This window comes from Anabrus simplex, chromosome 1 (genome assembly GCF_040414725.1).
Source record: "Anabrus simplex isolate iqAnaSimp1 chromosome 1, ASM4041472v1, whole genome shotgun sequence".
Taxonomy (NCBI): domain Eukaryota; kingdom Metazoa; phylum Arthropoda; class Insecta; order Orthoptera; family Tettigoniidae; genus Anabrus; species Anabrus simplex.
Genome location: NC_090265.1, coordinates 220,791,502 through 220,818,941, shown reverse-complemented (window position 1 = coordinate 220,818,941; position 27,440 = coordinate 220,791,502). Strand labels below are relative to the sequence as shown.

The window sequence follows — 27,440 nt, the reverse complement described above, 5'->3', positions numbered from 1 at the left end:
GGGCGCTATTGCGTATGATTCCACGTCACCTCTAGTGCGTATTCAAGGCACGTTAAATGCCCACCGCTACGTGCAGCATGTGCTGCGGCCGGTGGCACTCCCGTACCTTCAGGGGCTGCCCAATGCTCTGTTTCAGCAGGATAATGCCCGCCCACACACTGCTCGCATCTCCCAACAGGCTCTACGAGGTGTACAGATGCTTCCGTGGCCAGCGTACTCTCCGGATCTCTCACCAATCGAACACGTTTGGAATCTCATTGGACGCCGTTTGCAAACTCTGCCCCAGCCTCGTACGGACGACCAACTGTGGCAAATGGTTGATAGAGAATGGAGAACCATCCCTCAGGACACCATCCGCACTCTTATTGACTCTGTACCTCGACGTGTTTCTGCGTGCATCGCCGCTCGCGGTGGTCATACATCCTACTGAGTCGATGCCGTGCACATTGTGTAACCTGCATATCGGTTTGAAATAAACATCAATCATTCTTCCGTGCCGACTCTGTTTTTTCCCCAACTTTCCTCCCTTTCGAACCACTCCTCTTTGGTGTTGCATTTGCTCTGTCAGTCAGTGTATACTCTGCCATATGACATTCTTACGTAATTTCCGTATATAACATTAAAATTAAGATATCGGTTATTCAGTCTTTAATTTTACGAGTTAACAACTGCTATCGGCCACGTCATTTATTACGAAAACGTGTTATCCTCTTTTTCATTTCGAATTTTCTTTAGAGAACAGCAGTCGATGGGTATTACTAATCTACTCCAACATCGCCTTTGAATGTCAACGAGAGAGCTCGCAAATGCACAAAGTGAGAAAACTATACCGTACCGAACATGATCGATCGTATTTTGTTGCAAACGTTTCAGTTTTCTTATTCAAACAGCGTTACGTATCCTAACTTAACCGTACTAAACGTATGATGAAAACACACTTCAAGCGCTGGTAGAGAAATTATACCTTTCTCGCTATACATTTTCATAATAGCCTTTCCGTTATTTAACCAAACGCGACGAAATACAAACTAACGTATGAAATCAATTAAGCATCTGCCATATCTCGAGGTGTATGCCATTCTTACTTACTTGCAGTATTTAGCCTCAAAATTAAGCGGTCGTTTAGTCAGCCTTAATTTTTAACGAGTTAACGACCGTTATCGGACACGTTATTTATGCATTTATTACGAACATATGTTATCTTTCATTTCGAATTTTCTTTACGGAACAGCTGTCGACGGATATTACTAATCGACTCCGACATCGCTTTCGAATGTCGACGAGAGAAATCGCTAGTGCACATAGCGAGGAAACGATGCCGAAGGTAATCGATCGCATGCAATATCATCGCTGAGGTGCATAAATATCGGGCGCGCTTAATCGCTCGTAATAACGGATGCGCCAGTGATAGGGTTCTCGCTGTAACCGAAGGACGATACACAGTTTAATATAGGAATTTTGAAGGGACAGAAAAAAGTCGTCGCTATAACTGAGTTCTCGTTATATGCCGTACTCGCTATAGTGGACTTCTACTGTATTTACATGTCTCCCTATGCATATAATGTACGTGATTCCAAGTGTCATCAATCAGCTTAGTGAACTGAAAAACTATATTCATCACTAATCTCGGATCAGTTAGGACATTTTCTTTCTCACCCCTCCCCCAAACCATGGTGGCTGAACTTGGACTTAACTGCATCCAGTGTGTCACAATTCATCCCAGTGATACCAAAAAGTATGAATTTGACACTAATATTGGGGTTTGACGATTATTAGATGTCACTCCCTTCCACCTCCCAACTGTAGAGGTGTCTTACCTCCATAGTGTTTTTCTCCAGATAGTAAGTCATATGCGTACCACGTTTGGTCGAGCTATGATGGATCATGCATCCATAATCTCTGTCATTTTGGGCATTTTCTTTTTCACCCCTTCTCACCCCCCATGCCAATGATGGCTATACTTGTAATTAAAATTCCAACCGGAACTTCACTATTCATCTCAGCGACCCCAAAACCTGTAGAGTCAACACCAATATTGGTAGTTTTCAATAATTTCTTCATGTCATTTCCTCCCAACTGACAACTATAGGGGTGCTTAGGGGATTAACCCTCCAGTATTTTTCTTCAGAGGTAAGTCATATGTGTACCAAATTTGGTTGAAATTTTGCAGACTTGCCTATAGTCACTGTCATTTTAAGTTTAGCTTCGCTGATATCTTTATGTAAATATATTGCTCCTTATACACTCAAATTCATTGTTTTCCATTGAACAAAGCTATCTATTGTTCTTCCCTTTAAGTAGCCCATGATTTTGTCTTTCTTACAAACTTCGTGTATATGATTACAACTACTTAGCAGGAAAAATAAAAAAAAGAAAATGCAAATAATTTTTAACTTTACATTAAACTTGCATATAACAGTGTATTTGCAAAATTGTCAAAAGGGAACAAACTACATTGTAGTTTACTTTTTGAGACACCCGTACAATATGCCCAGGCCCATGTCTTCTTGGTAGCCATCAAAATGCACTAAAAGTACTGTATTGCATTTGGGCCATTCAAATTATTAGGCTTAAATGAAATGACAGATTTTATTTTATGGGTTGAGTGTAATGCTGCAGACCTTTTTCTAGCTTGTTCGTGTATTACTCGCTGCAAATAGAAGGCCAAACTTCTGCTTTTGACTCAACCTGTTGTCTCACTGGGCAAAATAAAGCCTGTTTTCAGTGTGCTGCGTAACTGTGACGTAAGAAGCATGCTTATGTTCTTGAGAGGTATGCTTCTGTGAGAAAAGCATTGAGAAGTTCTCTCCACTCTCGAGACATATGCTCTCATTTCCCTTCCCTACTTACCAGGAAAGCTTATTACAGCTTAAGAACTGCTTAATAGTTTAACAGTCTGGCCTGTTAGTGTCAGTGGCATGAAAATGCCAGGAGTGGAGGGTAAAAACGCCAAGCAGATTGCCTCTGTTGAATGCAGCAAGTATGATCATTTCTGAAATCCTCCACCACTTTTGGAAAATTGCTGTTGAGTATGCTGTATTTTCTATTTCTTTGTCTTCCATTTCATCACTATTAAACTGTAGTAGGGTTTGGAATAGAATAAATAGCAAACAAAATGAAAAATAATATGCTTTTATTTTATGGTCCATCAAAGGGTCTGACTAACTTATGCACTGCACAAAATTCATATTCTACTCTCAGATCATTCCATTTATACAATTTTACATGTAAGAATTAAATAACATACAATTTTAACTTTACAATGGGGATGATTTATGCAATTAAACAGGGGTTATAACTGACCACTTATTACATAATAAAGGCTTCAGTGTATAGCATGATTTGACACGCGTCCCATTGTCACCAAGAAAAACATCAAAATACAGCTCAGATGATCCCATATTACTCTGGAATACCTTAACTTGTATGACAAAACTGCAAATAACAGGAGTGGAATTAAAACATCATATCAACTTGCATTCACTTTTCATCAGATAAAAGGGGGAGGTAGAGAGAGAAATATATTCAATTTTTATTTGTCTAACACCATACAAATCATCAGTTGGCATCAGTTAAGTTTTAAAATAATAGAGCAGTTACCAAAGTTCCAATTAAAAAGTTAAAATAAACAGTGTCTATATGCAGAATTTGTTCTATAAACAGAGCTTTGTAAGATACCCCTGAATTATGAGGTATAACCATTCATTTTATATCCTAGCGCTCATTTTTATGAATAAAAGCTCTGAGGCTACTTTGTCTACTTTACATTCCTCAGTAATATTTAATTACTTTTGGCAACAGAAATTTTAGAGATTTGATCTTCTCTAATTCTTTTACTGTCAACTGATTCTTTCAAAGAGCTAAATGTATTTTGATATTCATTACATATTTGAAGAACTGATAGCAAGCTCACAGCTTGAAGACCCTACCTAACCGCATGGCCAACTTGCTCAGTATAGCCAAATAACTCCTGAGAAACGAACATCGCTTTACTATTATACACTAAAGCCTTGATACACATTCCTCTTTGTTCATGGCATGTAATAAGTGGGTCATTATTCTAATTTGAATGGTTTACTCAATATCAAATACTGATATTCTTACAAAAATAAGCTCATTACTCTGATTGCAAGAACACTTGCATGACTGTGAAGATCCAACAATAAATATATAACTTATAACAATCTTATGGTTATGCTTCAGATTATGACTTTTAGAACAAAGTTCACGTGACACCTAGAACAATCTTCTATTTACATTCAATTGTAATGACCTTATATAATATAGTGTTTGAATCGCTACCTTCCTGTAGAATACACATTACATTATTTCACATCAACTGCACCATACATATCACATTTTATGATTACTATCTGATCAGCAGTACAAGCAGTGTTGTGTGTACTTTAATACTGAAGCTACTTTTTAACATTCTAGGTTGTGCTACTGACTCTCAATGTATTTGAAGTACGAAAAGCCTCAAGCTTTGAGAGAAACAAAGACATTCACAGACAAATGAATCAGTGGCTAAATATTTCATCCCAGAGCTACTTTTCAATCTCCTCGATCATTTCAATGACTGTAAATGATCTTTGTCTAATTCTGATTTCTAGTAAGTGAAAATGGTTTGTTTCAACAAACCAAAGAACCCAGTAAATATCAGACAAGTAAAAATGAAAGATTTGTAAAGCAGTCTACAAATAAATTATATGTTACTGTCCACAGAAGAGTTTTGAATTATTTGAACAGACTGTCAATCATGGCTCGAGTCCTTTTTCAGCAACAACCAACTAAGCTCAACTGCACAAGCCATACCTCCACTTCACTGCAAGTTAACTGCTTCAAGCATTACTGCAACAGAAAGGAGCAAACAACTCTACAGAAAGCAGTACGATGCCAGATAAGAATTCTACAAAATAATTAGCAACAAGAAATAGGAAGCATTCAAATACATACTAGCAGTAAAAAGCAAGAAAGAAAGAAAGAAAGAAATATACAAGGGGCGTAGTATATTGTTTTACACTTTAATTTTTGTACATCTGGGTATGGTTCCCATTTCACTTTTGAAGGTGGTGACTTGTAACTGGTTTCTTGTTCCACTGTTTGGTAGCAGCACACGCACAGGGGCCAATGAATGCACTTGTCATGGCCATTTCATAACAACACTGTCAGCGTAGGAGCAGACAATTGTGAAAGCAACCACCAGGGACACCGCTATATGACTTGGTTCCTATGGAACCACTGCAGAAATTCATTGGTACTTGGTGGCAGTCCGTGGAGAACATTAATTGTCACGGAAAACAGGGCACACATCGGTGAACAAGGGAACCAGTTCTAAAAGGAATGTGACTATCAACACCAGCTGAAATTGCCCGGGTCGAACAGGCCAGCCAAGGAAACAAATGCATCACTTTTACGGAAATGGAGGCAGACACAGGAATTAGCCGAAACTCCCTGCAGTGGATCATGCACAGCCACTTACAGTTGGGGAAGGTGTCATCTATTTGGGCGCCTAGATTCTTGTCTACAGACGAAAAGCAGAGGCGTGTGGATGTGTGCAGAGAACTTTTGCAACGCCATGATCAAGATCCAGCTGACTTCATGGCTAGGCTTGTGACTGGTGATGAGACATGGTTCCATTACCATGAGCCACAAATGAAACAACAATCGATGCAATGGAAGCATAGGGGCAGTCCATGGCCAAAGAAATTGCAAACAGTGCCATCAGTTGGCCAGTGAATGGCGACAGTATTCTGGGATGCAAAGGGCATATGTGGCAACTCTTAAGCACTTACGTCGTGCAATTCAAACCAAGCGGCCAGGAAAATGGGCTAAGAGCGTGCTTCTGCAACATGACAATGCCCAGCCCCACACTAGCCGAGAGACTACCGCTGCCATTGATCAAATGGGATTCACGGTGCTGCCACATCCACCATAATGTCCCGACTTGACACCAAGTGATTATCACCTGTTCGGGAACACGAAGAAACCTCTGCGTGGTCGCCGTTTTGTGGATTTTGCAGAACTGGACACAGCTGTCAAAGCATGGGTACGCAGCACTCCGAAAGAATGGTTTCAAGGAGATTATGACGAGAAGGTGGACGTAACAACTGATGTGTAATGTACTTCATTTGGGTAGATGGGATGGGTAGTACGACCTTCGTATATGAGAGAACAGTAGTGATAAGCATATTTGACAAATTAAGACTAGAAAATTTTATGACCTAATATTTGGAGACACACTGTATTTATAACATAGCTATATAAACCTTTCATGTACATCTGCCTTGCCTATGCTACTGTACAAGGCAACATTTTGACAGGAAATTCACCTATGAAAGAATATTTGCAATCATAGCTCATCAAAGAGAGCATTTTTACATGTAAGGGGAACATAATGAATAAGTCCAATACTTGAAGAGGACATGCTGATAAGCTGTTAAAGTACATTATTATTGGTTCATGATTTCACATTATGAGCTTGGGAAAAAATTAATGTTCCTCTTTACCAATCAAATGAATGTATAAATGGGTGTAAATTGTGTGTTATCACCATATTTCAAAGTTGCTTTATGGCCAAACTGCAAAGCAAAGTGCTGAAACTTATGAAAGCTTACTGAAACTTTCAAAACATTTCTAAGAACTCTCATCACTTTTGACTTCCTGAACATATTGAGCACTTTACTTGTAGACAAGAAGTCTCAGGTTCAAAATCTGTACAAATCTGTACAAATCAAACTTCATGCAAACCGAGTTATGACTGTTTAGATGGGCACTATCTGCCCATCTGATTCACCACGTTTCAAATTTTCCAATAAATTTCAGCAGTGAACAGGTTGAAAACCTAAGAAAATCATAGATTCCTGAAATGAATTACGAGCATTACAGAATATTACCATATATTCCATTATGTCCATTACATCCACGACTCTTTGCAACTTTTTAAATGGGATTAAACATTTGGCATCTCAAGGTGAGTCAGTTTCTAAAACACGTAAAAGACATGGAAGAAAATGTACTGAAGTGCAAAGTACTAGAAGAAATGGAAATAAATAAGAGATACATAACTGGTTTCTGTTTAGTATAGCTCCACATTTTGACACTGCTCGGAAGTTACATTATGAGTGGAATCCTTGGAAATCAGCCAATTGCAAGACAGTAATTTTTTTCTTTTTTAAAGTTTTGACGGCACTGTTTCTATCTTCTAGGAGCTTAAAGTCACTGCGTGATTAGCTCTCTTCACGTGTAAGATATTTTTTCTGGATAGGCATTAGCTTTCTTGTTTTGCATAGGCCTGTATCATATTTCTTACATTCTCCATATGTTTAATACCTTATGGCTCAACTAGCAACACACCAGCTAAACCTATACATGGCCAGTGCAGTACCTACAACTCGTAACACAGATCTTTCTGTCCCCATTCATACCAGGCACTATCAAACCATGTTTGATGAATATTTCACAGTTGAAGTCCTCAAACATTAACCCCTCAAATTCCCACCCTCTCATCCTTAACATTAAATAACTGCTCCGTTTTTCTATTCGCTCGTCTGTCTGTCTGCCCCCCACCCATCTCCCCCTGCCCCACTGAAGAAAGCTACAGCTGAAAATTTTGGACCATGTTTTTCTTTTGTGTGTACTCTATCCAAGTGGTCTTATATGGTAAATTACCACTCTCCACCATTTCCTACTTACAGCATGTTAATAACTTGCATGTTAAGTTTATTTTTAAGTCAGAACAAGTGTATGAGAAATAGCAATCGCTGCTCTAAACAGGCAGGTAATATGACAAATTGCGAGATGAATGACAGCCCAAAAGTCGGGCCCGAGATAGCGTGTAAAATACAGAAATACTGTACTTCAGGAGGGAGAACGAGAATGGCGATGGTAATACCGCATTTTCTCGTGTAATTAACACACTTTTTTTGATGAAAAATACAGGCGTAAAATTCTGGCACGAGATTTTTCTGAAAAGTCAAATAGGGTACATCAGGTAAGTTGGACATGTGGACGTGAAGTACCGACACTGGAAAATATTCTTTCTGTTATGAGCTGACAATACGACCTGCAGTGAAATAAAGGTGTACTAATAAAAGTACAATTCATGTAAGTACATAATGACATGCTGGCGAAAATAAACTGTCGAACACGAGAAGGGCTGGGCATCGAAGGAGAGACCCCGGCTATATTTCCCTAAACCGTTCATATCCAATCTTGTACCTGTGACATGTTCATCCACCGCTTTCTTTTGGATACGAACGTGCATACTTCGCAGAAATTTTACTTTAGGCATTGGTTTTCATTTTTGAACAACATAAGTTGCAAGCTTCAGCCACCACCTGTTACAGCAAAACAATTATTGTAGTGTATCATTCTTTTTTCTCTTCTGGTAGTGCATACGATAACACTCGATGTCCCATTCTTATCGAATGTTCAACTTTGTGGCATAAGGAAACTGACTGGTGTCTGACCTGTGGTTCCTATTTGGGAGAGCAAATATTCCTTCACTTTACGCTTCCCAATCACAATAAAATGAAAATGTGCAGCAGGTATTTCTCGTCCTTTAAAATACAGCATTTCCCAAGAAACGGCATATCCAACGTTGCGTAAGGAAATCGTATTTAAGCAGATCCTTCCTTACTTTTGGAAACTTGCCGCTTTTTGGTCCGCAATATGGTTTGAGAGACTTGTTGGTCGCTTGAAGTGCACTGCCCTATTCCCATATATTTCAGCGTAACTGATCACCGCGAGTTTATACGATGCAGTATGACTCAAATACTTGCTCACTGTGGACTAACAAAACAATTTTGAGATCACAGAAAACGCACGTCCCGTACTCGAAGCACTCGTAAAATACATGTGTACAGTGGAACCTCGATTATCCGTTCCCGGAAAGTACGTTTTCCCGGAATATGCGTTCAAATTACGTGGTCCCGAGAGCATCGTAATTAAATCACGTTGTAAAAGTCCCGCATTATCCGTTCCTCGAAGAAACGATTTCCCGGATCAACCGTCCAGAAATTCCAGTCCCATCAACGCTAAATCCTCGATCAATCGTTTTTTAATAAACTGTATCTCACGAAAGGACGGCTCTGGCATATTTATGGATCTTGGCGTTCGGCGATCGGCGGTGAACTTGCATAAGGGACCATCTTAGCATCGCATTCGGGTGGTATTGTTTAGAGAATCTCGGAAAATCATAGGGCAGAGAGTGGCCACAGCAATTGCTAGAAGACACGGAGCATTTCTACAGCTCTGCGTGAAGACGGAACGAGTTTCGTCAAATGTTCGCACTTATAAAACGTCCATATTATGTCCAGGGTTAGATGTTTTACTTACATTTTTTCGATCGTACTGCCGAAGGGGTTTTCGGCACTTTGCTCAGGGCACAGCAGACCTAAGTGGGCTTTCAGGCAGGAATCGAAACTGCTCCTTAACACAAATTCAGTATTTTTTATATTATCGTACATGATTATGTTAGCGAGACGAAAACAGATGTTGCACCTTACATTAAAAAAAAAAAGAAAGCCATGGGAGGTCTTGGGATTGCCTATTACTGTTACTAATGTAAGACTGGGAATTTTACGTTTTCGTGTTAAAATACCAAAAACCGCAGTCGTTTTACTTGCACACGTTACATTTTAAATGATTGGTATCATTTCAAACTCGTACTGACATGTGCAGCGAGCGCACTTTCCAGATGACCTCAAGGTCACGAATAACCGTAATTTCTGAAGTTTTGATATTTCTTTTATCTTTCCAATTTGATTGGATTTGTGACGCGCAGAATTGAATATAATGTATTCGAGAACTTTTAAGAATCGATACTTACATTCGAAACCATGTTTTCGAGTTCAACATAACCTTTAAGTCGATGTAGGCCTAATTTGCGCGGTACGAGATTTCCAGAAAATGACTACGAACAGTATACCGGAGACCAAATTACAATGAAAGATTAAGAAATGAACGGATTTCGCCATCATTTTGGGTGCTTTTGTATCTAATATGCTTTATTTTATTAGATGAGAGAATTAAAAGCTACTTGTGGTCGATTGTCGTTTGGCTTGGCGTTGTTAGATTTTTCGAAGAGTTTGGCTAGCGTAATCAAAGTTGCTGAACTGAAAGAAGTTTTCACGGGAAACTGACGAAGATTCCCCTGTAAAATTGAATATAAAGTATCGAGATTTTTAACTCGCGTACCGGTAATTAATGCGGTTTGCGGTCTAACATGCCCGGCTCTCATCCAGAGGGCCCGGGTTCGACTGCGACCAGGTCAGGCAATTTTACCTGGATATAAGTCTGGTTCCAGGTCCACTTAGCCTACGTGATTACCTTTAATTGTGGAGCTACCGTATCTAATGGTGAGATGGCGACCCCGATCTACAGAGCCAGGAATATCGGCCGAGAGGTTTCGTCGCACTGACGATGCGCCCCTCGTAATCTGCAGGCCTTCGGGCTGAGCAGCGGTCGCTTGGCAGGCAAAGTTCCACTGGGGCTGTAGTTTGGTTTGGTTTAGGAGTTTTTGTAAGATTATAATTATACATATTTAATTTTTGTGATGTTTAGCCAAATTGATAGTTTTCATTCATTCCCGGATTTTCCGTTTTCCCGTGTTGTACGTTTTATTTTCACGGTCCCTCGAAAAACGGAGAATCGAGGTTTCACTGTATCAGACTGGAATAGAGCACCACTAGTCACTTTTGCCTGATTCTCTCACTGAACTAGTGCAGTGGTATTTCCTACCGGCTGATAACAGCACGTTCGCCTGGTATTTGGAATGTTCAGCTTCGCAATAGGAAGGCTGCTACCCGACTAATTGACAACTTTATTTCGAAACACATCCGGAGCTGCGTAATGGATGTTTGAAGAAGTGGGTGTGTCAAATACGTGAACATCTCCCCCCCCCCCCCACTTTGAATCCAAAAATATTGGGGTGCATAAATTATGCAAGGGCATTAATTATGCGAGAAGATACGTATGTGACTAAAGTAATGTTGAGGACAGTTATGCAGCCACGAGAGAGGATTACAACAACTCCAAAATTAAAAGTACATTTCTTTTGTAGAATAAATGTTTTTTCATAAGTATTCAGGCTATTCAGAGTCTATTAAATTCTTAATATTGTGAACTAAAACTAAGCATATATCAATTATTTTCTCTCAAGCAATACACCCACCAATTCAATACACAATTATGTTCTTACCTGTCAAAAACAAGAAGAAACAGTAAAAAAAGTACTTACAAGGGCATTGTTTTAAGTTTCAAATGTCTTGGTATAATTTGAGGTACTTCAATTCCACTTCCTCAGCTAAGTTTATGGTATCTACTGCATGCAGTGCTATAAAGCACTTGGAAGTAATTCTGTAATTCTTAACACATTTCAAACTACTGGCAAAATTAAACGTGATAAAGTACACCAAGTGTTTACTATAACATGCCTATTTGAAGAAGCTTTACTACTACTACTACTACTACTACTACTACTACTACTACTACTACTACTACTAATAAAAATAAATAACTGAAACAATAATGTAACTTATGAATAAGAAATACAATATCTTACGAAGAACTACCGTAACTCTCGGAACAAAGTGTTTCAATAATTTTTACTAAAAATGTAGGCTTATTAAACCACACACATATGGGCTGTGTGTACATACAAAATAAAGCGATCATGGAAAGCAACCCATAAGCAGGAACTTTCAAACTTTTATCTTAATAAATGAATGAGAGAAGCTAGCAAAATCTACAAGACTACATATTATGCGTAAGATACAAATAAGCACAATACTCAACTGGGAACTATGCATAATTTACACTGTGCTATTATACTACAGTATATCCATCAACCAGCAATGGGAATTTGAAACAACAGCCATAAATATAAAGATAAATACAACACAATATCTAATTTGCTTGGTGATTAACTTCTTTCTTTGCTGCATATACTGGTATAAATGATCTTAGCAAATGATCCTGGTTAACAGAAAGATTTGTAATTCTAAAATAAACGTGCCTTGAATGAGAAAATGAAAGCGTATAAAAAGAGGAAAATCAAACTGAAAAAATATGTTAAATGAAATGCTTTTCAATTGATATTTTAAGTAGAGAAAAATAATCTAAGATACTCTATAAAACTGTTAGAATATTCAGAAATGTAAGCTATTCCTAAAATGAGTTCGCCACTTTACAGATATGACAAAAACAACAACAATAACTTCCTAATATTGAAATTAACACAAATTTCTTCCTGACAACATTCAAGTGAGATTCTAAACATTATCAACTATCTCTTTATCTAATGTAGTATTGGAATGTCTGGTGATACGTACACAATACGCATAGTATTTGTGAATCCAGAACCCTGTTTCCAACCAGTGACAATGATAACTGGATCTCCGGGTTTGATGAAACCTCGTTTCTGGCCAAACTGAAGCCCAAACTGCACTCTTGCATCCACATCCTTCAGCCAGTCAGCAAGAGGAGCAGCTGGAAAAGTAACAGAAACAACTGACATAAAATGTAGAATGAAACATAAAACTATAGTTGTGTTATAGGCAGTAGAAGATTTCTTCACAAACTAAACAAAAATAAATAAAAATAGATAAACTACAGTAGAAGTCCATTATAGCAAGAATTCATAATGGCGAAAAATTTACTCGCTATAGCGGGTTGTCATTATATCCGATCCTTTGTAAAAGAAGAAAAAAAAGTCTGGTAGCGGAGAACACCAAACACATTAAAATCGGTACGAAACGGCAATCACTTTGTTCAAAACTGAGTTTTGCAGATTTACATACTATGGCTTACTCGTTAGTTCTTTTTCTAATTCCGACACAACATGAATGCATATGTGAAATTCCATTCTGAAAAATTATAGTAGTATCACTCCAGAGGCTTCTGTAGCAAACGTTTCAGTTTTCTTAAAGAGCGTCATCTAACCTAACTTAAACCTTATATGCATCGTAAAAATATACTGTATTTAAAGCGCCAGTGGAGTAATGATAATCTTTTTGCTATAAATTCACATGGGAATTGCCTTTCCGAAATTTAACCAGACGCGAGAAAATATAGTGAAACCTTGTTAGGGATTTCCTCATTAAAATGATTTCTTGCTTGACACGCAGTCAATTCAAAGTCCTAATTCAGGTCGTACTAAATCTACATAAAAAATATCTTGCTTATCGTGTCACAGATTTTCACTACTACCGCACAGTACGATCACATTTTTCCTAGCCCTGAAAATGTTCTTTGTCATACCTTGTGAAAGGTACAGATTTCCAACACAGATTAGAGCCCACGCCACATGAGGCCGGTCGGAGAAAGTAACGCAAAAACGAGAAATGGCCTTGGATTCCTGAACTTAACAGGGTAAATTACACCTTCGGGAAGGAAGTCGTTAGCCACAGGATAGTTCATGTTTGCTCTCAGTTTTTCATTGATATTGCTGAATAACCTAGTAAGCCTGTTTGTGCTTGTATTTCGCATTCCATTCAAAAGTTAGAAATTTATTCTGTGTTGATTGATACAGTGAAGGGTAGCGAGTATTCGTCGTGTGATAGCCTGCGTACGAATGAGGAACATAATCATGAGAAGTTGACGAGTAGCGTGGTCATATTGTGTAGCCCAGTTACGGATACTAAAAAAAATTGTGATATTCCTTACTAATAGACAAAAGTAAAATCTAGGAAGTGGACAAGCATCCACATCTTTCAATGGTGGTGCACATGATGATGCTTGCACCTTTGATTCTCGACTTGAGTCGATCAAAGTGTTGTTGCATTCGAGATGACTGTCAAAGTAATCCTCTCACACATAGCCGTGTTTAACCTCCAAATAATTCATGGTCGAAGAGTGTGACCAGCAAACAACGTATAATAACCTACTGGTACGAAATATAAGGCTTCAGCTGAGATTTGTTTTAAAAAGAGTGCGATTTGCAAATAATGCTCCGCACCCCAGTGCAAATGTTTTATGTTTGTTGTCTGATGTTTTACACATCTTTTAATACACAGTTGTTATTAAATTTAATACACCCCAGTGGAAAATGTTTTTGTATTAATTCTCTCATCTTTTTCACATCTTTTTATATTCTCATCTTGAGAAACAGTAGATAGCCTACATGAACCTGTACATACACGACTTAAATGTTGCATAGTTCCGATTCATGTGCCAATAGTATGTTTTCTCGTGCAATACATTCTTTTTCCTTGTCCCCTGCAGAAATGACCAAATGAGGATTTGCTGAATAAACTAACCTCCGAAATCGGTCATCCTTTCTGCGCCGTATTAAAAAAAAATGTTACTGACTTAACGTTGCAATAACAACTCCGACAGTTTTCGGAGACGCCGATGTGCCTGAATTTATTCCTGCAGGAGTTTATGTGCCAGTAAATCTACCGAAATGAGGCCAACGTATTTAAGCACCTTGGAATACTAGACTGAGCCAGGATCAAACCTGCCAAGTTAGGGTCAGAAGGCCAGTGCCTCAACTGTCTTGAGTCACTCAGCCCAGCGCGCTGTATTTTGAGTTGTATCACATTCTTACTTAATTTCAGTACATAACATTACATTAATCGATCATTTATTTCAGCCTTTATTTCTACCAAGTTAACTATTGTTAATCGGCCACATTAGTTACGCATTTATCATGGAAACGTTCTCTTCCGTTTTCAAATTATGTTTACAGAACAACAGTCAACAAGTATTACTAATCGACTAGGACTTCCCCTTTGAGTTTGAATGTCTGCGAGAGAGCTCGCTAGTGCACATAGCGCGAAAACTATACACCGAAGAAGATCGTTCGCATTCACTGTAATTGCTGGAGTGCATACATAACGATAACAGAAATAATAATGCACGCTTAATCGCTCGGAATAACGGATGCATCATTGATAGCGTTCTCGCTGTAACCGAAGGATAATTTACAGTTCTATACAGGAACTTTCAAGGGACAGAAAAAACCTGTCGTTACAACAGTTCTCGCTATATGCCGCACTCGCTATAGCGAATTTCTACTGTATTTATTCAACACAACAAATTTTGAATGTGAAGGAGAAAATGAAAGAAATTTGATTAATCTACTGTACATGCTACAAAGTGAATGACTAGATCAGCAGTATCCTAGTCAATGGCTAACGTGAATTTGAGTGTTTCCTGCAGGTTGAGGTTTCGTCTTATGTCACAGAGATTGATACTATGTGAAGATGTGAATTGGGGAACCACGTGAACAAACTGGGGGTCTTCATTCTTTAGGAAATAAGATTGTGTAGATCTTCCATGACTTAACATCAAACTCCACCACAAACTACAGCCTCTCTCCGTGAAGGCCAGAAAGAGGACCACCACATGGTAGTTCTTAATTGCTTTCAGCTTGTGAGTTCAGATAGCTAGCCACTCTTATTCCAAGAATGCCACACGATGAATTGGTGTAGCTAGAAATAAATATCTCTAGCAAGTCATCTTTTGCAGCCAAGTAAAGGTGATTCAGGTGTCAGCATCATACAACCTGCCAAGGTTATGGATCTGCTGCAGCAGCAGGTGTGGAAAACAAGAATCAATAGACTAGAGACTGCTTAAAGAGTGTACAAATGATGAAGTGGCCTCATTCATGTCTCAGCACAAACTAGAGCTACCATGTTGGGCAGCCTGCAGAGCTAAGATGGCGAAGAGCTGTGCAATATACATGCTACATACTCAAGGCAACGAAATATTAGTGTTGAAAAAGGAAAATCCTCAGGCTGTTTCCAGTCATTCGACCGGGTCAGGAATGGAATGAATGAAGCCCCCATCTAGCGGCGAGGATAGGAATTGTGCCGGCTGCCGAAGCCTGTCGCACTCCTCTGGGGCAATGATTAATGAATGACAGATGAAATGAAATGATACTGGAGTGTGTTGCTGGAATGAATTATGACAGGGAAAACTGGAGTACCCGGAGAAAAACCTGTCCCACCTCCGTTTTGTCCAGCACAAATCTCACATGGAGTGACCGGGATTTGAACCATGGAATCCAGCGGTGAGAGGCCGGCGCGCTGCCGCCTGAGCCATGGAGGCTCATATTAGTGTTGACATAACTGGAAATGAATGAGAATCCAACATTGTCTCCTATCTTATAACCACCCATGCAGTTGCACGCCCAGATGCTAGTGAACAAAGCTGAGCAAATACCTGTCATGAACAGAGGCATCCGTGGTCACCTTCAACTCGCAACACACAGCTAACAATGTGAAACCCAAACAGATTTGTGGCTTTCTGCTGGTCTTTGTACCTTTGGTGATATTACAGAGGTGCTCATAGCTTGCATGTTGCATCATTTCAGAAATCTGGCAGCGCATGTCAGTAGAATACAAGCTGCATCAAATTCTCCCCCAAGCTTGAAAGCTCACGCTGTACAAAACATATCTTGTACCAATTCTGACATACGGACTGGAAGCAGCAACATTGACTAGATCTGCACAAAGTCGCCTACAGGCCACTGAAATGAAGTTACTTCGTCATGTCTCCAAAAGACAAGGAGAGACAAAATAAGGAATGAAAGTATTCAGCAACAACTTGGATTGGACAGGAGCCTGTTGGAAGCCTTAGAATTAAGCAGATTACGATGGTATGGACATATGAGGAGGATGACTCCAATTAGGACTCCTAAAGCATACTATGAAAGGAATGTTGTTGGTAAGAGGCACACAGGGAGGCCTTGTGATAGTTGGGAAAAGCAAATTTTCAAAGATGTTGCCAAATGTAAATTGGCAGCAAAAGGTAGAACATCAGCTGTGGATGGACAGGACAAACTGGAAGAGACTTGTAAACAGCCGCACCCGGCTTGCTGGAGCGCAAAATCAATGTCAGTAGTATCTGCTGCCGTCTCCTTCATAAAGTCCTGATCCAGCAGGTAGGCTGGAAATTGGGTTGGTCCGGAAAACTGCAATTGTCGTCTTAATTCCACTATGGTGTATACTATTTAAATGGTTTAGCATAGCTGATGTTGCCGAACAATATCCTGTGGACCCTGCAGCGACAAATACAACTTTAATGGCAATTTCAAATGGTGTGGCACTCAGTATAGATTCCTGTGGATCTCCATTTCCTTGAACATAATATTATTGGACTTGAAATAGCTGGAGGGACATGTTCCCAATAGAAGTGGGCATATCTTCCTGGAATCCCCAATGGTGTAGGTCAAGATAGGGTGATCTCATACTGCCAAGTAATATTGCAAGCTTTTTCTAAGTTGAACAAACGGCAATCAAGTGCTCTTACTGAAAGAAGGCCTCCAGAATGGCACTCTCCAGTCTGATCAGTTTGTAAGCAGTGTTAAAAAAAGCAGCATCTTTTCAATGTTTTGCTATCACATCATCTCTTAAGTGGGCCATGTAGCAAACTAAAATATGAAGTAAGTCTGAGGAAAACGTACACCTGGGACCGTTAAAAGTGAATAAGCTGTCTGAAGGGTTAATCCTATTAAATATTAGAACAGAGCAGGTGTACTTAAAATTTGATTTGTCAGAAAGAAGTTAGTTTGAATTTTCTTCATAACTAATAATTTTTGTGAAAAGCAAAGGTTCTGTTTTTTCAGGGTTGGAGTGCGATGTCCTTACTTTGAATGAATAAAGTAAGTCACACAATGCCAGAATTTAATTCCAGAACACATTAATACATGATTCACAGCGTCCACTCATGCTCTAGTCTATTCTTTACTTTTTGCAATAATCAAGTACAAACTACATACAACTGATTTTGCTTTAATTTGAGGTTCATACACTAACGCCACAGATGAGTATCTTATTTTAAACACCTTTGCTTGGCAAGGAACATGAAAAGATTAAACAAATTACAAAACAAAAACAGAAACACTGTCAGCTATCACGGCACAGAGTTCCTGATTCTGATTCTTAACATTCTTGAAGCTGCTATAACAAATTTTAGCGATATATCTTCGAAACATACTGTTCGTTACGAGCTGTTTCGAACAATATCTACATGCAGGCCAATTATCTATATTTATAAAATAACACGTACTGACCCATCGAGTCATCATGGCCGAGCCAAAACTTCTGGACATAAAGAAATTAAATTTTGGGGAAAAATTTATATTAAGTGTAGGTGCTCACTAAAGGAAGATTTTTGGATATTCCATCGCTAAAAGGGAAGGGGAAAGGGGAAGGGGTGAATTTTAAAAATGAAAATATCTATATCTCAAAAACTTAACAGTTTAAGGACATGAAAATTAGTATTTGGAATCTCCTTTAAAAGTAAATAAACATACTTTTTTGTTTTTGGAAAATTCACTTAAAGGGCAAAGATAAATGAAAAATGGACCAAATCCTTTTTATGATGATACGTTTATCTCAAAATCCGAAGATGTTACAGACGTGAAAATTGGTATTTGGAATCTCCTTAAAAAATAAAGAAACACATTTTCCTTTTGGTTTTTGAAAAATTTAACATGTAACATTTGTATTTGGAATCTCCTTACAAACTAAGAAAGGAGGACTGCTTCTCACATGTACAGCTCTATGTTGCGTGTTTCACAGTAACTCTGCCAATAATCTGGTCATCTTAGCTCCAGAAGGCAATACCACAAACTGGTTTACAAGGATGTTTCTGGGGTAAATGAAACTATTTTTCGGTGAGGTTTTATACTTAAGGATTTTCAGATAATGTCTTAGTGCAGTACCGAATCAAATTACGAAATCCATGTGAGCAAAGCCGCGGATAAAGAGCTAGTCCTATATATATTCCAATAATAAAACAATGTTAATCATTAATCATGTTTCCTTTTAATTTTTACTTGTGTAGATATGTATTAAAAATCTGCTTTATTGCAGTAATATTGCTGTCATGTTGGTTTTCTGTCCATTTTGGATAAACACAGACAGTTTTTCTGAGTATACATAAAGGCAGGTGGAGAGAAAGTGTCTGCTATTACCAACTCGATTGTGAGTGGCAGTAGGTAAGGGGGCCTTCCATTAGAATGAAAAATTCCTAACGCAGCCTTCGCATGAGAATCAGCGTATGGCAACCACTCCGCTGTGTTTCTCGGGTAATGCTAAAAGCTATGAAATTTAATAAAAATCTTACGTGTACACTACATCACGTATAATTCTGAATACAATGTAGAATTCTGTAGCGAAGCACAGGTACATCAGCTAGTTACTTAATAACAAGTTTTTTTTTAACCAGGGATTTCCCATCTTATGTCGTAAGTGCTGCCTCTTTTCTAAGTAATGCTGGTGTTGGTGGGAACATGCAGAAATAGTGCCCTGGAAACCTATTCAATAAATTTGATATTTTTCCCACAAGGTTTCGTATGGCATTCAATGGAGAAGATTCATATGATGAACAGCTCGAATATATAAATTTAGAGATGCTTACTTAAAATGAGATTTAGGGCCTCTTGGGACAACACTGGGGTAGAATTTGTTTCACTGTACAGTACGCCAAGGTTAAATGCATAAATAGTCCACCTGCTGTGAAAATTTTGTCATTCTATGGAACTGGACAGGCTCTTTCCAAGTCACTCTGAACTGCAAAGTCATACAAAACTTAGAATATTTTCCAGACATCAAGAAAAGGACTTAAAATTATGCGTCTGTTCTGAACAGGACTAAAAAAAATACAACATGAGTCATGAAGGGACTTACATTTTCAAGTGACCGATTACATGTTAGTTTGAATAGCAGACAGTAATCACTTCAGTGATGTGAAAGCGCTTTGTATATTTTGTATTGCAAAGCAGCGTACTGAATCAAAGGTACATGCTGCATCATCGCCGGGGAATGAATAAGAGACTCTCTAATGTTATGGTAGAATGGCAAGGTGCTGAGTGTGTAAATTAAGTGTGTATATTTGTAAGCATGCTAACGGTTTAATGTGATAACTCTGAGGCATGTTTTGTAAGTAGGGGCCATTTGAAAATAAGTACTCAACAGAAGACTATTTTCAAACACCACATTTATTTGCAGATTCTACATACTTTACTCTATTTTTCAACATAGCCGCCAAGCTTGTTTAAACATTTATCATACCCTAAAACTAAGTTTGAACTCTCTTCATACAAACTTGCCACCTGCTCCGATAACCAAGAATTCACGGCCGTTTTCACTTTGTCGCCATCACTGTAGTTGTTGCCACTGAGGTGGTGTTTGAGGTGCCACCAAAGCCACCAAACCGTCTGTGATCAGAGCAGGCTTCATCATGGACGTTGTCATGGTCATATTTGAAGTCTCGTACCCATTTACGCACTTTGGCTTCACTCATATCATAAGCACCGTACACTTTGCAAATCTGTCGGTGAATGTCTGCAGCAGACAGGTTCCTTGCCAATAAAAACCATATCACTAACCGAACCTCACTCGGGGTGGGCAAGTCGATGATCTTGGAACATTTGAGCAAGCACAGAACAGAACCGTACAGGTTAGCAACAGAGCTGCAACTGAGCACAGTTGTTCCTGATGCATGCCGGCACACGACATGTTGCACGCGAACTACTAGCATCTACAACAAAAACAGCCCTTACTTAAACACGCCTTGTATTTTCCATAAGAATCTGATACACCTCAAGATATAACAGAGGGCATCATTGATAGAAGTCAACTATAACGAGTACGGCATATAATGAGAACCCTGTTATAACAACAGTTTTTGTCTGTCCCTTAAAAATTCCTATATTAAATTGTGAATTATCCTTTGGTTCCAGCAAGAGCCCTATCGCTGACTAATCCGTTATTACAAGTGATTAAGTACGCGCATTTTTTCCATTACCGATACTTATGCACCCAGTGATTATATTGCATGCATTCGATCATTTTTGGTATTGTTTCCTCGCCAGGTCCACTAGCTATGGCGTGATAGCTTATTTACCAGGCAAGTCCCTGAACAACATATCACGTGAGTTAACCCACATATTCTGAGATTGACTTTTTTTTCTTTCTCTATGTTGCTACTGAAAATGTTCTTTGTCATCTGTCAGAAAATGTAAATTCTTTTAATGCATGTGGACTGACCCAATAGGCTTTTGACAGGGATGTAGTTCTTTTATCATCATCTGTAGTGTGGTTGAACTGTTATGTCAGATTAGAATCTGTCCGTGATCAAAATCAAAAATATCTTTATTTGCAAATGAGGTGTCTACCTCGGTGGCAAATGGTACACTAAAATACATTATTGTCAAGCACTAAATTTTAAATTAACAGGAGATGAAGAAAATTTTCCTAGAATACAATATTATACAATTTACGCTAATATTTTTTTCTATTAAACACACACATCATCCTTAATAAATTTATATTGTTTACAAAATTCTACTTATAATATCTTACAAACATAGTCAACCCATATACAGTACGGTATGTCAAATTACTTCTAATAATACTATACAACTGGTATAAGATTAAAATTAACATTGAATTTACTTGCATATTTATATTTTACCCATTTTGGAACCTAAGTAGCATAATGACCTGCTGCGTCTTAACCAGAGCCCCTTTTGCCACCACTTTTCAGAGTTCCTGAAGGGCCTTCACAGCTACCGTAGCGGTCCCAGGGCCCTCGAAGTCCCCACTGTACTTCACCCCTACAGGCAGTCCCCTACTTGGGCATGTCCAAACTCCTTAGACCAGGGGATGGAATTAATTTAATCACACACATTTTTTTTATTTACAATATCCTGCACTGGTCGAATGCCCTCTAACATTTAATTTATTATCTCTGTTGTTTATTCTCTTCTTGAATATCTGTACAGATTTTGGAAAAGGATCAAACACTACCCCTGGTAAACTGTTCCACTCCTTCACGCCCTTCCCAATGAAAGAAAATTTACCCCAATCGCTTCTGCTAAAATTCCTTCTAATTTTGTACTTGTGGTCAGTTCTACCAATATAATTATTTTCCAACTGAAGCCTCTCACGGATATCTCTCCATGCTTCTCCTGTATAGGCTCTATATAATCCTAACATTTTGATCTAAAATTTTTATGATCAGCGAGATAAATTTTTCCACACTGAATGCTGTAAAGAGAAGTATCCTGTTAGTCTCATAAAGGAAGGTCTTGTTAATTTACTTTTAAAGACCAGGATCTTAGAACGATCTCCTATGATTCAATGTCATATGGTGATATAAAGCTTGTTTCAAATTCAATCTCCTATGTGGTGTTGGATAGGGTTGTGTTATACATGAAACAAATGCTTAAAAGTAGGCCTAATATCTATGAGATAATGAGAATAATAATAATGAAGATGAGAAATACATGGAAATGGGTAGCTTCTCAAGTACAGTCTTGTGACAGTTTAAGTTTGTGTGTGCTTTGATGTTACATGTCCACAGGCTCCTCTGCTGATCAATGTGAGTGGCAAATTAAGGCTGTTGTCTTCAATATGAAGTAAGCACAGCAAGATATTCAGTATTATTTGGTGTGTTTTGAGGCAATGATACACAAGTAATGATGAGGCAAGTTTTTATTCAGTGTAGTGGAATATAGTCCATATTTATAGATTGAAGCCTAGTGTAAAGTCATCTAATAGAAGTATTGTCCCTAAGGAGCCTGAATATTTGTATCACAATGCAGCGACCAGCTAGTAATGTTATGGCATGATATTCTTAAGCAAATAGGACAAGTGCTAGTTTTCCTTGAAACCCATTTAATGAAGCTAGGGATTTTTCATGAGCACGTTTAAGGGCAGATATTTCTTCCATGTGATATTTCATCCCAGGGAAGCTTTTATGTAAATACAGTAGAAATCTGCTGTAACGAGTACATATAACGAGAACACTGTTATAATGAGTTTTTGTGTGTCCCTTCAAAATTCCTACATTAAATTGTGTATTATTCTTCTGTTACAGCGACAGCCCTATCACTGATGAATCAGTTATTACGAGCGATTAAACGTGGGTAATTTTTTCCATTACAGACATTTATGCACCCAGCGATTATATTGCATGCAATCGATCATCTTTGGTATTGTTTCCTTGCCATATCCACTAGCGAGCTCTCTCTGATGCAAGGGTAATGGACTAGTGTAACTTGGAAACAATTCCCAAATCCATAGGTAAATAGTAGAAATATCGAGCTTGATTAGTAGGTATTATTATTATTATTATTAATATTATTATTATTATTATTACTTGTAAGGTGTGGCTATGAAGTTGTTTACGTCTATTATTATTATTATTATTATTATTATTATTATTATTATTATTATTAACACAGTTATGTACTGCCTTTATTTGGTACAAATCGTGGTCGTATGATTTGTCGTGTGTACCAAAAAAATGTGAGGTTATGTCACGACACGTCTGCTGTATTATGCGCACACTTTATCTTGGTGCATTTACACCCTAGTGCTGAATCGGTCGACCTCGGCGATCTTCGAGATTCGTACTGGCAACCTTTGAAACACAAACTATAAATCGCTTAAGCATCGTTGTGCGACATCTGGCGTACACTTTACGTACTAGTACTGTTGTTGTTTACACAACAAAGCCAAAGTATAGAATCCATGCTAGAAACAAGATTCGCATCGAGAAATGTTTTATAATGTTATATAATGTGTATGTGATATAGTTGTTGGCTTAAGGTGATAATGGTTTAGAAATTTCATATCGATCGATCATATTCTCGATTCAAGTCAGATTTCATTTTCATTCAGTTGGCAGCACCAGGCAGCACTATCGATACCGGGACAGCTCTCTCCTTACTCCTCACCCCCGTACACAAATGCACCAAGTTAAAGTGTGCGGATAATATGTGTATTAGTAAGAATTTATTTAATTTAAGAACACTTAATAGTATATAATTTATTATTACCTGTAAATATGAAGTATAAATCCAATGTAATGTTGTGCAACACAGGGTAATAGTCCAGAACAACGTATCTTTGTCATTAGAGAGTTGCAGAACACTCGATCCATTTGTAAATAGGTTACTGGAGACTCTAGAAATCACGAGAAAACATGTTGTGCCATACTGGTTGTCAACTTTACTAATATAAATGTAACGTTGTGTATTGTCCGTAAGTGTTTGTGGAATGTGAGCTAAAGCAATAATGACTTCCAGAAGAAATCATTATGGGTTGCTAAACTATGGAGCAACGCCGAATGTTCATGAGCTGATAGGGATCATGCATTTTAGAGTGAGAACTTGTCTGATAGCAGTGGTTAACTCTTAAAAAATAAAAGAAGTAAACGAATCGCTCAATTTTAATGCTACATGTGGAATGCGAGCTTTTGGCCAGGCAATATATATACAGTATAGGCCTACAGAGGCAGTTTTGGGAGTTGGAGTTGAGTTGTTAGCGAGAGTTGCTAGTGAAAGTCATTAGTCAAGTGTTGTGTTGGTTAATTTCCTCCATGGGAACTTAGAATTTTCCATCGGAATTGCTAGGCGGGCAGTAATTCCATTGTGGAGATTTATCTCCCATATGCAGTTATCAGACTGTGCCTCTTATAATGGACTTCTGATAATTTCACCTGCATACACCCCAGCGCCAGTGGGTAGGGTCTGACACATCCCCACTCTGATGAGTCTAGTGTCAGACCTAAAACGAAACGCTCGTTAATAGAGCAAACACCTGAAAAGCCTTACATCTGATCCGTTTTTTAGTTGGTTAACATGCGAATGTTGCAGTCTTCTTCTCCTCCTTCGTAGCAGTGTTTTGTTCAAGATGGCACTTTGTTAGTGCAAGGATCATGTGTATATAATTTGTAAATAAAACAGTGTACGCAACTGACAGCTTCGCGTGTGTGCATCTTTGTAGTTTCAACATCTTGTCGACATTTGAAGGCGAGTCTGAGTCTATTAATAATACCCGTCAACTGCTGTTCTGTAAAGAAAATCAGAAATGAAAGAGAACATGTTTATGTAATAAATGCATAAATAATAGCAGTTGTTAACTCGTTAGAAATAACGGCTAATTAAACTATCGCTTAATTTCAATACTCGACACTGAAATTAAGTAAGAATGTGATACACCTCAAGATATGGCAGAGCGCATCACTAATTTCTGAGGTTAATTTATATTTTTCTGCGCCTGGTTAAATTTCGGCAAGACTATTTTCATCTAAATTTACAGCGAGAAAGTTATCACTTTTCTACCAGCGCATAATATATGTTTTAAGTTAGGTTAGGTGATGCTGTTTGAATAAGACAACTGAAGCGCTTGCCACAAAATGCGATCTTTGGTATATTGTTTTCTCGCTATGTGCACTTGCAAGCTCTCTTGTCGACATTCGAAGGTGATGTCATAGTTGATCGGAGTTCTGCTGTTCTGTAAAGAAAATTAGAAATGAAAGAAGTTAATATGTTTTCGTAAAAATACGTAAATAACGTGGCTGATAGTTGTTAGCTCATTACAAATAAAGGCGAAGTAAACGATCGCTTAATTTTAATACTCTTCACAGAAATTAAGCAAGAATGTAATTCACCTCAAGATATGGCAGAGCGCATCACTGATTTCAGAAGTTAGTTTCTATTTTCTCGTGTCTGGTTAAATTTCGAAGAGGCTATTCCCGTGTAATATTATAGCAAGAATGTTATTTCTCTACTGGCCTTGGAATATGTTTTCATGACACATATGGTTAAGTTAGGTGATGCTGCGATCATCTTCGGCACCATATCGTGACTGCTGTTCTCTAAAAGAAAATTAAAAACTAAAGAAGATTAACAAGTTTTCATAATAAATGCATCAATAATGTGGCCGTTAGCAGATATTAACTCGTTAGAAATAAAGGCTGAAGAAAACGATTGCATAATTTTTAATGATTTATACTGAAATTAAGCAAGAATGTGATGCACTAAGATATGATAGAGTACATCACTGATTCAGAGGATAGTTTATATTTTCACGCGACTAGTTAAATTTCGGCAAGGCTGTTCCCATGTAATTTTATAGCGAGGAGGTTATCATTTTTCTATGTGCGCTTGAAATACGTCTTCATGATACATATATGGTTAGGTTAGGTTAGGTGACTGAAGAAGAAAACTGGAACGTTGTCCACAGAAGCCTCTGCGAGTGTCACTATAATTTTTTTTTTCAGAATGAAACACACACTTTCACATAGTATTGGATTTCGAAAAATAACACACTAGCAAGCCAGAGTGTGGATATCATCCGTGAAAACGCAAGTTTTGAACAAACTGATTGCCGTTTCATACTGACGTGTATGGTGTTTTCCCAACTTTTATGAAAAATCCGATATAACGACAATCCGTTATAGCCAGTAAATTTTTCACCGTTATGAAATCTCACTATAACGGACTTCTACTGTATTCTCATGAACCACTCGGTGTTAAATGTCGCTGAGTTAAGTAGTCCAGTGCTTTATGGTGCAGATAACTTTCAATACTTACACACTTGAGGAAGAATGATTGTTTCCTTAGTATTTAGGAGGTATTATTTCACATCCTAGTACTGTTAGTGTGGATCAGTGCTAAATTTTGTATGTCAATGACCTAAGATCAGATGATCAGTGACATGATTTGATTATGCTGTCTTGTCCACCATGTTGGCTGAGAGCAGGCCTGAGTAAATAGTTGATTTTGATGAACTGTTAGGTTAGTAGGTTGGTGATATCCGATGTAACAACGGTTTCCCAAATACAGTAGAACCTCGATTATACGTTCCCGGAAACTAAGTTTTCCCGTATTATTCGTTTAAATTACGTGGTCCTGCGAGCATCCTAATTAAATCACGTAAAAAATCCCGCATTATCTGTTCCCCGAACAAACTATTTCCCGGATCAACCGTCCAGAAATTTCAGTCCCATCAACGCTAAATCCTCGATCACGCGTTTTTCAAGAAACTGTATCTTATGAAAGGACGGCTACGGCATACGGTACTTATGGATTTTGGTGTTGACGTCCCGTCATTGCGGTAATTTGAAGAAGTACTGTACCAGTACTGGAAAAGTGAACGGCGGTGAACTTGCATAAGGGATCATCTTAGCATCACATTCGGGTAGTAATGTTTACAGAATTCTCGGAAATCAAAGCAGAGAGTGCCCACGACAATTGGAAGGAGACAGAGAGCATTTCGACACCTTTATCTGAAGACGGAACGAGTTTCGTCAAATGTACGTACTTGCAAAACGTCTACATTATGTCCAGGGTTGGATGTGGTTTTTTTTTTTTTTAAACTTTTTTCGAGTGTATCACCAAACAGGTTTTTGGCATTTCCCTCAGGGCATTGTATAGTCACTGGGCTTTCAGGCAGGAATCGAAACTGCTCCTTCTTAAGTACCGGTAACACAAATTTAGTATTTTAATATTACCGTATACGATTATGTTACATAAAGCCATGGGGGATTTTGGGATTGCCTATTACCGTTTCTGTCCTAAAATAAGACTGGGAATTTCACGTCTGTTTTAAAATGTTATAAAAGCCGCAGTCGTTTTATTTGCGCATGTTACATTTAAAAACTTTTTATCATTTCGCACTCGTACCAAC

At 38.3% G+C, this 27,440-nt stretch overlaps 1 protein-coding gene across 3 annotated transcripts in view; it reads right to left on the bottom strand.

The window, feature by feature from the left end:
• Window positions 1–3,116: 3,116 nt before the first annotated feature.
• Window positions 3,117–27,440, bottom strand: part of LOC136885854 (pyruvate kinase) — a 224,826-nt gene continuing 200,502 nt past the window's right edge. For all 3 annotated transcript variants that reach the window (XM_067158557.2, XM_067158551.2, XM_067158550.2), the window contains exons 9-10: window positions 12,336–12,492; window positions 3,117–4,851 (exon numbers count right to left, since the gene is read on the bottom strand). In XM_067158557.2, the coding sequence (XP_067014658.1) occupies window positions 4,842–4,851; window positions 12,336–12,492 (167 nt within the window). In that variant the 3' untranslated portion in view covers window positions 3,117–4,841. The remainder of the gene's footprint in view (window positions 4,852–12,335; window positions 12,493–27,440) is intronic.